The sequence below is a fragment of the Canis lupus genome, chromosome 3, assembly GCF_011100685.1.
Source record: "Canis lupus familiaris isolate Mischka breed German Shepherd chromosome 3, alternate assembly UU_Cfam_GSD_1.0, whole genome shotgun sequence".
Lineage (NCBI taxonomy): Eukaryota > Metazoa > Chordata > Mammalia > Carnivora > Canidae > Canis > Canis lupus.
In genome coordinates this window covers 65262291-65274623 of record NC_049224.1, presented here as the reverse complement: position 1 = coordinate 65274623, position 12333 = coordinate 65262291, and the positions used below count along the sequence as shown (strand labels likewise).

The following is a 12333-nucleotide window of genomic DNA, read 5'->3' as shown; positions in this document are numbered from 1 at the left end:
CTTCTCTCTCAGAATAGTTCTTACTACATCCCAAAGATTTTGTTTTTCATCTTCATTTGTCTCCATGTATTTTTTTTAATTCACCCTGATGTCTTGGTTCAACCAATCACTTGTTTAATAGCATGTTATTTAGCCTCCTTGTATTTGTGTTCTTTCCAGATTTTTTCTTGTGATTGATTTCTAATTTCATAACTATTATGGTCTGTCTTTTTTATTTTATTAAGACTAGTTTTGTGGCCTAATATATGTTCTATCCTGGAGAAAGTTCCATATGCACCTAAGAAGAATGTATATCCTGCTGTTTTTGGATTAAATGTTCTATATATAACTGTTAGGTCCAGCTGGTCTAACATGTCATTCAAAGCCACTGTTTCCTTGTTGATTTTCTGTCTGGATCATCTATCCATTGATATAAGTGTTGTGTTAAAGTCCCCTACTAGGGATGCCTGGGTGGCTCAGAGGTTGAGCATCTGCATTCAGCTCAGGGTGTGGGCATGATCCCGGGTCTGGGGATTGAGTCCCACATCCAGCTTCCTGTGGGGAACCTGCCTCTCTCTCTGTCTCTCATGAATAAGTAAAAAAAATCTTTCTTTAAAAAAAAGCCCCCTACTATTATTATATTACTGTCATTTTTTTCCCTTTATGTCTGTTACTAGTTGCTTTATGTTTTCAGATACTCCTATCTTGGGTGCATAGATATTTACAATTTTTGATCATCTTCTTGGATATCCCCCTTTTTGTTATGTTGTATTCTTCTGTGTCTCTTGTTATAGTCTTTGCTTTAAATTCTATTTTCTCCAATATAAGTTTTTTTTTTAAGATTTTATTTATTTATTAATGAGAGACACAGAGAGAAACAGAGAGGCAGAGACACAGGCAGAGAGAGAAGCAGGCTCCATGCAGGGAGCCTGATGTGGGACTCGATTCTGGAACTCCAGGATCACACCCTGGGCTGAAGGCAGTGCTAAACCGCTGATCCACCCAGGCTGCCCCAATATAAGTATATTTTTTAGATGTTATTTATTCATGAGGGACACAGAGAGAGAGAGAGGCAGAGACTTGGGCAGAGGGAGAAGCAGGCTCCCTGTAGGGATCCTGATGTGGGACTCGATCCCAGGTCCCTGGGATTATGACCTGAACCAAAGGCAGATGTTCAACCACTGAGCCACCCAGGTGCCCCTCCAATATAAGTATTGCTACCCCAGTTTTGTCTTGCTTCTACTTGTATGGTGTTTTTCATACTTTCACTTTTAATCTTCATTGATCTTTCAGAAAACAAATCACTTGACCATGCATCCCCAATATATGTATTTCTGTTTATAAATTATATATTTTTATTGTGCATCAACATATTATTACATTATACACAGAAAAAAAGCTCTTAAAAATAAAAAAGAATTAGGAAATCTAATACTTTCTCCTCTGGTGTGTGCACCCTACTGTAAAGATCATTAGTCTAGGGGTTCTTAGGTCTCTCAGTCAGTTTAGCACCTAGCTCTTATTTTCAGTTCAGGTCATGGTCTTGGAGTCATGAGATCAAGCCCCATATCAGGGTCCAAACCCAGTATGGAGTCTGATTCTCTCTTTCCCTCTGCCCCTCCCCATTTGTGTGAAATACATACATACATACATACATACATATCACTAATCTACTCTTTTCGGTTACTGCTAAAAATTAGAGATAATATATGCTAAGCACCTGGTTTTCATAGGTGTTCAGCAAATGGCAACTATTATTTATTACAAGTGTGAAGAGCACTGTGGAGTACCATTCTTAAATTAAAAGCATTATCATAATCGTGAATAAGCTGCTAGCTCCTCCTGTTTGGAGAACCATGTGAAGGCCATTTGGAATCAAGCAGAGTCGACAGGCATTGAAAAAGACCTCAAATAATTCCATTCTCTCTCTAAATTATTATTAGTTCTCAAAACAATTACTGTGTGATTGACTAATTACATAAAGCCCAGGTTTTGTGAGGAAGAAAGACCCCTCCTCCTCACTAACAAGAAGCACAACAGTTCACGATGTTGGGCATTCTTCATGGCACCTGTTCCGAACCTGCTCTAAGCCTTAACCTCTCTTGGTAGAGGACCTCACACTTGCCTAGTTGGCCTGATACTGACTGTAGAATCTCCACTGCCTTCTGCTCCACAAACACAACCTCTCTGGATTGTCAGCCTTTCTTCTCCTATAGTCCTTTGCCAGGAAAGAAGTGTCTCCCCTTTCTACCCATGTTTGTGTCTTCACTCTTATTCCAAGACGTGCCTCTACTCATTATTCCAACTTGCCCCTACATTTTTTCTCTATTGATATGCTTGGAAGTGCAACAGTACCAAAATACAGGCATACCTCAATTTATTATGCTTCATCATATTCACAGACACTGTGTTTTTTTTTACAAAATGAACATTTTATGGCAACTCTGTGCCAGTCAAATCAGTCCGTACCCTTTTCCAACAGCATTTGCTCGCTTCACGTCTCTGTGTCATGTTTTGGTAATTCTTGCAATACTTCAAACTTTTTCATTATATTTGTTATGATAATCTGTGATGATAATTCGCTGAAAGCCCAGATGATGATTAGCATTTTTAGCCATATACTTTTAATTAAGCTATATATGGGATGCCTGGGTGGCTCAGTGGTTTAGCATCTGCCTTTGGATCAGGGCATGATGCCAGGAGTCCTGTGTCAGGTTTCCTGCATGGAGCCTGCTTCTCCCTCTGCCTGTGTGTCTGCTTCTCTGTGTCTCTCATGAATAAATAAAATCCTTAAAAAAATTAAGGTATATATATTGTTTCTTTAGGCATAATGCTATTGCACACTAAATAGGCTACAGTATATTATAAATATACTTTTATACGCACTGGGAAACCAAAATATTCATTTGACTTCCTTTATTGCAATATTCACTTTATTGCAGTGGTCTGTAACCAAACCATAATATCTCAGAGGTGTGCTTGTATGCTTCTACCAACCTTGAATTACCATCTCCTCTCTTTCCTTTGCTTCCAAAGTTCTTCAATTACTAATTATATCCCCTGCTTCTATGTTCTCAGTAAACTCAGACTTTAACCCTTTTAAAAATCTAGCTCCTCTTCCCTGACCATCCTATAGAAATTCAACTCTGAGAGGTACCTGAGAGGTACCATTGTTTTACTAATAGATAAATAACTCCAAAGGTTTACTCTCATCTTCCCTCTCTTCTCCTTTCCTATGGCGCATAACATGACTAATAACCTCTTTATGAAAAAAAAAAACAAAAAAACTTTCCCAATTGGTTTACAGATAAAGGAATGTTTGGTTTACATTTTCTCTGGAAGAGTTTCTTAGGTTTCTTTCACTCGCTCTTCTTCGACCCCTTAAAAGTCAATATTCCTGAAGATTCTATATTTAGATTTCTTGCAGGACCACACCTATTATTATTAATTGTAACTCTATCTAGGCTATCCTGGCAGAGAAGTTATAATCCTTTCACTAGCCCCAGAATCTTTCTTTGGATCCTGAATTTTCAACTGTCTGCGAGACACCCAAATGCTTTATCAAAATCTCAAACTTGAGGGCACCTGGGTGTCTAGTCAGCTGGGTGGCTGACTCTTAGTTTCAGCTCAGGCCATGATCTCAGGGTCCTTGGATAGAGCCCTGCGTTGGGCTCTGTGATCCCTGAGGAGTCTGCTTAAGGATTCTCTCTCTCCCTCTCCCTTTCCCACTGCTTATGTGCCTGCTCTTTCTGTATATGTATAAAATAAATAAATCTTTTTACAAAAATCTCAAACTTGGCACATCCAAAATTCAGATCATTTCCCCCTTGCCTCCAAAACAAGCTCCTCCTCCTGGTTTCTGTTTTTACGGATGTCAGTTACCCAGATTCACACCTCAGAATCCTTGATTTTCTCTCTCCCTTACTGTAACCTCCTACTTCAATGCTATTAACAGATACCAAATCATATAGATTCTACCTGTTGTTTTCTAGGCCATGCCATTATTGTTTTATCCTGCATTACTGTAAGTAACCAACTAAATAGTCTCTCCAACTCAATCCATTATTTGGTGTACTGATACCTGATTAAGTTTATGAACATTGGGCTTCATCATTCTATGGCTCAAAAAGTATTGGAGGGACCGCACTACATATTTAAGAACAAACTTCTTGCCTCAGATTTCAAAGTCCTATATAATCTGACCTCAACTTTTTCCAGCACTATTTTCCACAATTTTTCTGCATATTCCCTACCCTCTATCCAAATTGTAGTCCTTAAAGACCTTGCCTTCTTTAAACAATTTCACAATTTGAATTACAAGTATCAAAGCCTCCCTAACCTGGCTATCACTCCTCTGTATCCTTTGCTGCTTTTTTTGTTATTTCTCCAAATTCAAAAAATCAGAACTTCAAAGTTCAAATTCATCAAACATCTTTTCTATCTACACTTCCTCCCTAGAAACATAAATGCTGATGATCCCCAAATGTGTATCTCTAGCTCACCTAGCTCCCAGAACTTCAGACTCAAATATCCAACTATGTACCCATCATTTTCATATAGGTATCAGACATGTATCTCAAACTCAACGTGCCCACACTTGAGCTCCCAATTTCCTTTGCAGTCTTTCTTATCTCAATAAAGGGCAATTCCATCAGTCCAGTTACTTAGGCCAAAATCCTTGGAGTCACCTTTGATTCCTCTTTCTCCCACATCCTATTCATCAGCAAATTCTATTGGTTTCATAGTATATCCAGAATCTGACCATAGCTGACCAATTTCACTACTGATTTGGTCCACACTACTGTACCTCTTACCTGGATTATTTGAAAATAGCCCCCTAACTGGAGACTTCACTATTTGCCCTTACCTTCTTCGGTCTAGTCTCAAAGCAGACTATAATATTCTTTATATTAGTGTTAAAATGAAAGGCAGACTATGTCACTCCTCCACCTAAAGTACTCCAATTGCTTCCTAGCTCACTCTAAAATCAAAGCCTAAATCTTTAAAATACTTCACAAGGCCTTTTATAACCTGACAGCCATCCTGCTCCCTCCACCACCCGCATCCTCCACTGATGTCATCTCTTACTTGCTCTAACTTGCTCACTCCTCTAAAGCTACCATCTTCCTCAACACATCAAGCAAGTTTTGCATTTGCTCTTTCCCCTTCATAGATGACCTTTCCCCTTACTGGATATCTTCCTAATTTCTCCCTCACTTCTTGCATTTCTGATCAAACGTCATTGTTCCAGCAAGAATATCCCTACTGATCCTGAAATTTCATCTCTTCCCATGTTTTCTCCACAGCTCTTGTATAAGTTAGCTGTTGCCACAATAAAGATAGTAAAAACCCATCCTCAAACTAAATGGCTTAAAACAATTATTCTCATGATTCTCTGGGTCAGCTGGAACAGCTCTGCTTCATGTATGTTTATTCTGGGACTCAGCAGTGACAATAGCAGAAGCACAAGAAGGCAAGCAGGGAAACACAAAGCCTCTTAGGCTTAGATCAGAAGTTACACACTAACACTTCCATTTCATTCTATTGGCCAAACATTTAGGAGCAGGGAAATACATTTCAACCCTTTTAGTGGGAGGAACTCTAAAGTAACATGGCAAAAAGTGTAGGTATAGGAAGGCAGGAAGAACTCAGGTCAGTGATACAATCTACTGTATCATTTAACATCATCTGAAATCCCATATATTTATTTATTTGTTCACATTATCTTCTCACTAGCTACTGCATAAGGGTAGGAACTCTGTTTCATTATTTTATCTCTAGGGACTGAAACTGAGCCCAAACATAGTAAATACTAGATAAATGTGTTGAATGGACAAATTTATCACTGATGCACACAGTCATTCAATATGCCTACTATGTGCCAGAAGCTATGCTAAATGCTAAAAATAGGTGAACAAGGCACAGGGCAAATGTCAAGACAACAATGTAATATTTAGTGAGGATGGCAGATGGATGGACAGGCAATTATTAACAATGATAAGCACAAATAATAGTAATAAATTAGCTAACAATTATTGGGAAACCTACTATGTTCTAGGCACTGTTCCAAGGGGTATAGATGAATTAACTAATCTGCTCAACAACCTTGAGGTGGGTACTATTATCCCAGTTTCATAGAGGAGGAAAATGAAGTATAAAGAAGTTAAATAAATCATCCAAGATCATATGGTTAATAAATATAGGAGCCAGAATTCAAATAAAAATGGCCTGACTCCAGAACCAATTTACTACATTCCTCAGCAGGGAAGGTGCTATTCAGAGATTACAGATTCCTGTAATCTATTACAGAGATTCCTCTTTGCTGTGGAAGCAAAGAGGTAGACATATAACTCAATTGGGAGGTTAGGAAGTACAGTTAGGAAAGCCAGACTAAGAAAGGAATAGCTTTGTCTATCTTCTAAAAATTTTTAATCTTATCAGGAACTATCTTATTTCATCAACTTATTATCAGTGGTAAGGTGCACCTCAACTTCAGATATGAAAAATTTGAAAAAATGACCAATGACAATTTTATGATACCTCGGATTATAAAATGCAGGTTTTACAAATTAAAATGTGAAAAAAAAGGCAATCTGTGTGTCCTCTTGCTTTCTGCTTCCTCTATACATACATGCACGCATGCACGTGCACACACACACACACACACAAACACACAAACATCTGCTGCCATATATGCTAATATAGTCTTGTCTTTTTTAGATTTGGTTTAATACTCAACGATACGACTCCCCACTACGGATAAATTTTGATGTCACCAAACCCAAGCTATGGAAATCTTTCTTTTCAAGAAGCCTTCCATATCCTGGCCTTTCCAGTATTCAGGTATATAATTCTTTTATTAACATATAGACAAAGGGGTGCCTGAGTGGCTCAGTCAATTAAGTGTCCAACTCTTGATTTTGGCTCGGGTCATGATCTCAGGGTTGTGAGATGGAGCCCCAGGTAGGCTGCCTTGCTGGGTAAGGAGCCTGCTTAGGATTCTCTCTCTTCCCTCTCCCTCTGCCCCTCTCTCCCTTTCTGTTAATTATATATGCAAAGAAGTAAGGAATTTGAGATCATTATACTGGATAGCCAGATATGTTTTTTACCCTGAATTCTACTATTCAGTCAAAAATAATATTTTTCAAACTTAGTTGAGCCCAACTCACAGTAAGAAATTACCACCATATCATGAACCAGTATATATATGTGTGGGGGAAAAAAATGAACCTCATGACTTAAAAAGTACATTAGAATATATTCTTAAATGCTAGTCTCAATTCACTAAATGACTAAATTTCATGACTGCTATTAAAACATGAAATCAAACCGCAGGGCATGATCTCATAAAATTAATTTAGAAGGTCCTGACCAGTGTTAAGATTTTAATAAGTGTGAAAATTGTTTAGTAAGGGTTCTATTAAATTTGTTAGCTATATATGTATCTGTGTATGTGTACAGTAAGTGTATAATATGAGGTATACTTTTTACTGTGATCCAGACCTTTCCAAAAAGAGGTTTAAAAAAAACAGTGCCCTAGAGAAATTCTTCCATGTGTCAAGGTGACATATATAAGATTTTTCATAGAAACATTGTTTATAACAGCCTAAGAACTGGAATTACAGAAGGGACAAATTATGTAGAGTACATACTGGAATATTTTATAGTAGCTACACAAGTGAAACATTAATAAATCTTAGCACTCTAAAAATGTGGATGTTATTATCTCTATTAAGGGAGAAAGGCAATCTGCATATTCACAGGATAAAATTACATAAACAGACTTGTCAAATCACTACATTGTACACCTGAAACCAGTGTAACATTGTGTGTCAACTATACTTGGAAAAAAAGGGGGGGAGTGGGGGGGGGGGTGCGCCTGGGTGGCTCAGTGAGCATCTGCCTTTGGCTCAGTCGGGATCCCGGGTCCTGGGATTGAGTCCTGCATCACACTCCCTGCATGGAGTCTGCTTCTCCCTCTGCCTGTCTCTGCCTCTCTCTCTCTGTCTCTCATGAATAAATAGAATCTTAAAAAAAAAAAAGAAAGAAAGAAAGAAAAGAAAAGAAAAGAGAAAAGACATAAAGTTTACAAAACACCCAAACCAAAATAATACATTGTTTGGGGATACATAGATATATAATAAAATCATAAATACATTTTATTAACTTGCTAATCTCCACCAACTATGATGTACACATCAGGAGGCAGTGATTTTATTCATGGCCACATCTCTATCACCTATAAAAAATGCCTGGCCCACCGTAGATATATGTTGAATAAAAGTGCTAAAAAATAAATTCAAGTCGTAGCTACTTCTATGGTGAGAGAGGTAGGAAATTACACAGCACTTTAATTTCTTTGTGATATTGTACTTAAGATGGCTCATGGGTACACTGGTATCCATTATACTATGCTCTGTATCTGAATGAATGTCTGAGATTTCACAATTTTTTAAAAGATTTAGAAAAGAATTAGAAAGTTATTCAAATTAAGTGTGATTCTTAGAATTTCTGAACTATTTTCTCTTTCATAGCCAGAAGAACTAATTTACCAGCGCACAGACAAAGCGGCTGCAGCTGAGCTACAAGACAGGTCATATGATACCCTTAAATCCACATGCAATCTGTCACTAGAAGTGTAATACCAAAACTGAACGGTTCCTGGCCTGGATTAATAATTTGAGCAATTAAAACTTTAATTCATGTTTATAGAGAGATACAAAATACAGATCTGATCTCTAAATCCTGCAGCTCAAAGGGAGACCTTTGCAACAGTACAGTGTGGAACAAACAGAAGTGACCTTCAGCAATGATAGGTAGTTCTCCCAAAACTTCACCTCAGGTTAGAGCTCAGCATCATGTTATTATAGGCCTTATTCAGACTTACCATAATCCTCAGCTTAATATGCCTCTTTTGTCCAATTAGTGGCTTACTGAACTTCAGCTAGTTTATAAACCTAACACAAGGAGAAGGCTGGGAAGAGTTCCCATGATCCTTATAATCATGTAAAACAAAACTTTACTTTTCCAGTTTTGCAAATGTGGAAACCAAGGTTCAAAGAGGTCAACTTACTTGTTAAGTGTTAGAGGGGGCTTCTGAGCCGAGTCAGATCTGATTTTAAAGTCTGCCCTTTCTACTATATCAAGCTGTGTAAAGAGCAGCATGTCAAATACTCAAGGATAAATGTGACCCTTTCTAAGATATTACTAGAAAACTCCAAATTATTCTCAATTTCAAACTTTAAATAAAGCCCTACTAGAGGTACTGACCTAGAACTACTAATTCTCGAAAAAGTCTTTGTTTCTTCAGATAGTTTCAGGATACTATTACTTAGACCCACATTATTTATCTACCCAACATTGATGAAGTGCATGGCAATTCAATCATACTCTTGCTCAGACTGTCTTGAAACCCAGGACAAACATGTGTTATGTGCCAAATGAGAAGGAGATCCTGCAGCTATTAAGCAGTGAGGAGCTGGATGGATCTCTAAATCTGTGCATTTGGTTAGGGATGCATGAGAGGCCTTAGAATTGGCAGGGTTTCAACTCAAACCTCACATCCCCTGCCATTGTTAAGTCACTTATCCTACCTCAAGCTGTCCCCACATAAGTAAGATTGGGACAAGATCCCCTCAGGAGTCACAGTTAAGATTAAATAAAAATGAAAAAAAAAAAAAGATTAAATAAAAATGAACAGAAAGGATTTTACACAGTACCTGGTAAATAAAGGCTCAACAAATGACATTTTCCTTTATTCTGTGTTTGCCACTTAATTTTTGATATCCTGCTTTGTACCTAATGATAGGTACTGGATCTATAGGACATAAAGCTTAGTGATGATGGATATTCTAAGAACAGTCTTAAAGAAATTCAGAAAAAGAACCTCATAAACAGAAGTCACAGCACAGGGTTAAGAATCAATATGCAGCAATAAAAGCCCTACAAATATTTAAGGCTTTCAACATAAACTACGTGTAGTGAATGACAACTCCACCCGAATCCCCACTGCATACAAACCATATCATTGTTTATAAGAGAAAAGTCAAACCAGCAAAAAATAGAGTTATTTTTATAAACAGGATTGAAAAAATACTGAAAGAAAAAATCATGGACTGGAGGCCACGCCATCTGACTAGATGGAACAGGTACTGTACCTCCGCGCTACGACACTTCTTACCTGTGTTAGAAAGAAGTCGAGGAGAAGATGTAGAAGATGACCATAGAGCAGAGCTGCTCAAACAGCTGGGAGACTACCGGGTAAGTACAAATGGCTCTAAACTGAACCTGTGGATTTCATTTCAAATTGGAAATTGCCTGGTAACACACTTTTAGAATCAAAATACCTACTTGGCTGTCCAAATACATAGATGAAGCAGCATAGAGTAAAAGATGTAATTAAAAGTTCAAATCTCAGTGATTAAGCTATTATTAAACAGCAAAATGCCTCCATAAACTGAAAATGCTATAAGACTAGGCAACGAAAAATATCTTTAATAAAATGCATTGCAAGAGTATTAAATACAATTAAAACATCTGGCTAAATCATATTAGAGTCAACTGTACATAAAGGTGAAACCAACCATTCTTGGTCAATTTTAAGGATATGATTTATAATAACTGCTTCTCAAAGCTAAGAAAAACTCTCATTAGGCATGTCCTCTCCACTGCCTGTCGGTAGTGCTGTGTTCACATCATATAGCTAGATAATAAAACCTAGAATAAAGTCTCAAAACAGTAAACTTTGTTGGCTAAACAGTGTTACGTCAAGTTGGACATTTAATTTTTTTTTAAGATTTCATTTACTTATTCATGAGAGATACAGAGAGACTGAGACATAGGCAGAGGGAGAACCAGGCTCCCTGCAGAAGGACTGGGATCACAGCTTGAGCCAAAGGCAAACGCTCAACCACTGAGCCACCCAGGTGTCCCTGGACATTTAATTCTATTCAGTGACTCAACTAGGTTTTCAAGGGTGCCTGTGTGGCTCAGTTGGCTGAGTCTAATTCTTGGTTTCAGCTCAGGTCTTAATCTTAGGGTCCTGGGATGAAGCCCTGCCTTGCTCTGCGTTCAGTGCATAGTCTGCTAGGGGATTCTCTCCTTCTGCCCCTCCCCACTTGCTGTCTTTAAAACAAATGAATAAATCTTAAAAAAAAAAAAAATGAGTTTTTCAGCTAGGATGTCATCAAGTAACAAAAAATGTATTCAAACAGGCTTGAGCAATGAAAAGAATTTATTGGCTTATTTCAGTAAATATTAGAGGTAAGTAGCTGTCAGAGCTGTACCACTCTTCTGTAAGTCTTCCCAACTTGCCCTCCTCCGTGTGATGGTACCGTCCTCAGGCTCATTTTCATGGAATAAAACGGGTGGAACAGCTCCAGGCAGGACTCACATCTGCACACATGTTGTCCAAAGCAGGAGAGCACATCTGTGTGCCATCATTCCTAGCAGGTTTCCTGGGACTCACTTTTATCACAAGCCCATAGATCAGTCACTGTGGCCATGGGATAGAATGTAATGTGTTGATTAGCATTAATCCAGATCCCTGAAATCACGTGAGTTACTATGCAAACTAGAGACTATCAGGCAGAGGGAAGGGAACAGTGGAGGGCGGCTGGGTGCTAACAGCTGTCTTATACACCAAGTCAATACACTAGCAATTGAACAAAAAAGACATTTGGCCTCCCTCCATTTTCTGTATTGCTACTACATAGCTGAATAGGAAAGCAGAACTAAATAAACGATTTCAAGGTGCAGAAGAAAGACAAGAATATTAAGAATTGCATGTGAGGAAAAAAATACAATGAAATCTTCAAGCTTCACTAATGACTACAAGTCTTGTTTTTTTTTTGTTTTGTTTTGTTTTGTTCTTTTCCTTCAGTTCTCTGGATTTCCCCTTCACATGCCCTATTCTGAACTGAAGCCTTTAATTGAAGCAGTGTATAGCACCGGAGTACATAATATTGATGTTCCTAATGTTGAATTTGCTTTAGCTGTATATATCCACCCATACCCCAAAAATGTTTTGTCTGTCTGGATTTATGTTGCCTCCCTTATACGCAACAGGTAATTTTTTCATTGTATACTTTTTTTATCATGTAAAAACTGTAAGGTATGAGGAGATTTTTAAGTGATACTGATCACATAAATTATTTGTAAATAATGAAATAAAACTATCATTATTTTCAAAATAAGTTTGTATTTAGTAGTCGGTCTTGTCTCTTGCCACTCTGACCCCACATTCCATTGAGGCTTCCCAGAGTTCCCCCTCACAGGTGCCTCTGGGGGTCTTTATACGCTTCCCATCCCCCTCCTTTCCAAGTCCTGAGTGGAGGGGGTGGGGATGGCTGCTCT

General features: G+C 38.0%; 1 protein-coding gene across 5 annotated transcripts in view; it reads left to right on the top strand.

Moving 5' to 3' along the window:
• The window catches only part of CC2D2A (coiled-coil and C2 domain containing 2A), a 136520-nt gene extending 124347 nt beyond the window's left edge, over positions 1 to 12173 (top strand). For 4 of the 5 annotated variants that reach the window (XM_038533337.1, XM_038533335.1, XM_038533336.1 and 1 more), the window contains 4 exons: positions 6700 to 6822; positions 8514 to 8572; positions 10062 to 10239; positions 11861 to 12173. In XM_038533337.1, coding sequence (XP_038389265.1) covers positions 6700 to 6822; positions 8514 to 8572; positions 10062 to 10239; positions 11861 to 12049 — 549 coding nt within the window. In that variant the 3' untranslated portion in view covers positions 12050 to 12173. The remainder of the gene's footprint in view (positions 1 to 6699; positions 6823 to 8513; positions 8573 to 10061; positions 10240 to 11860) is intronic. The other variant, XM_038533339.1, reaches the window with a different exon arrangement.
• Positions 12174 to 12333: the final 160 nt, after the last annotated feature.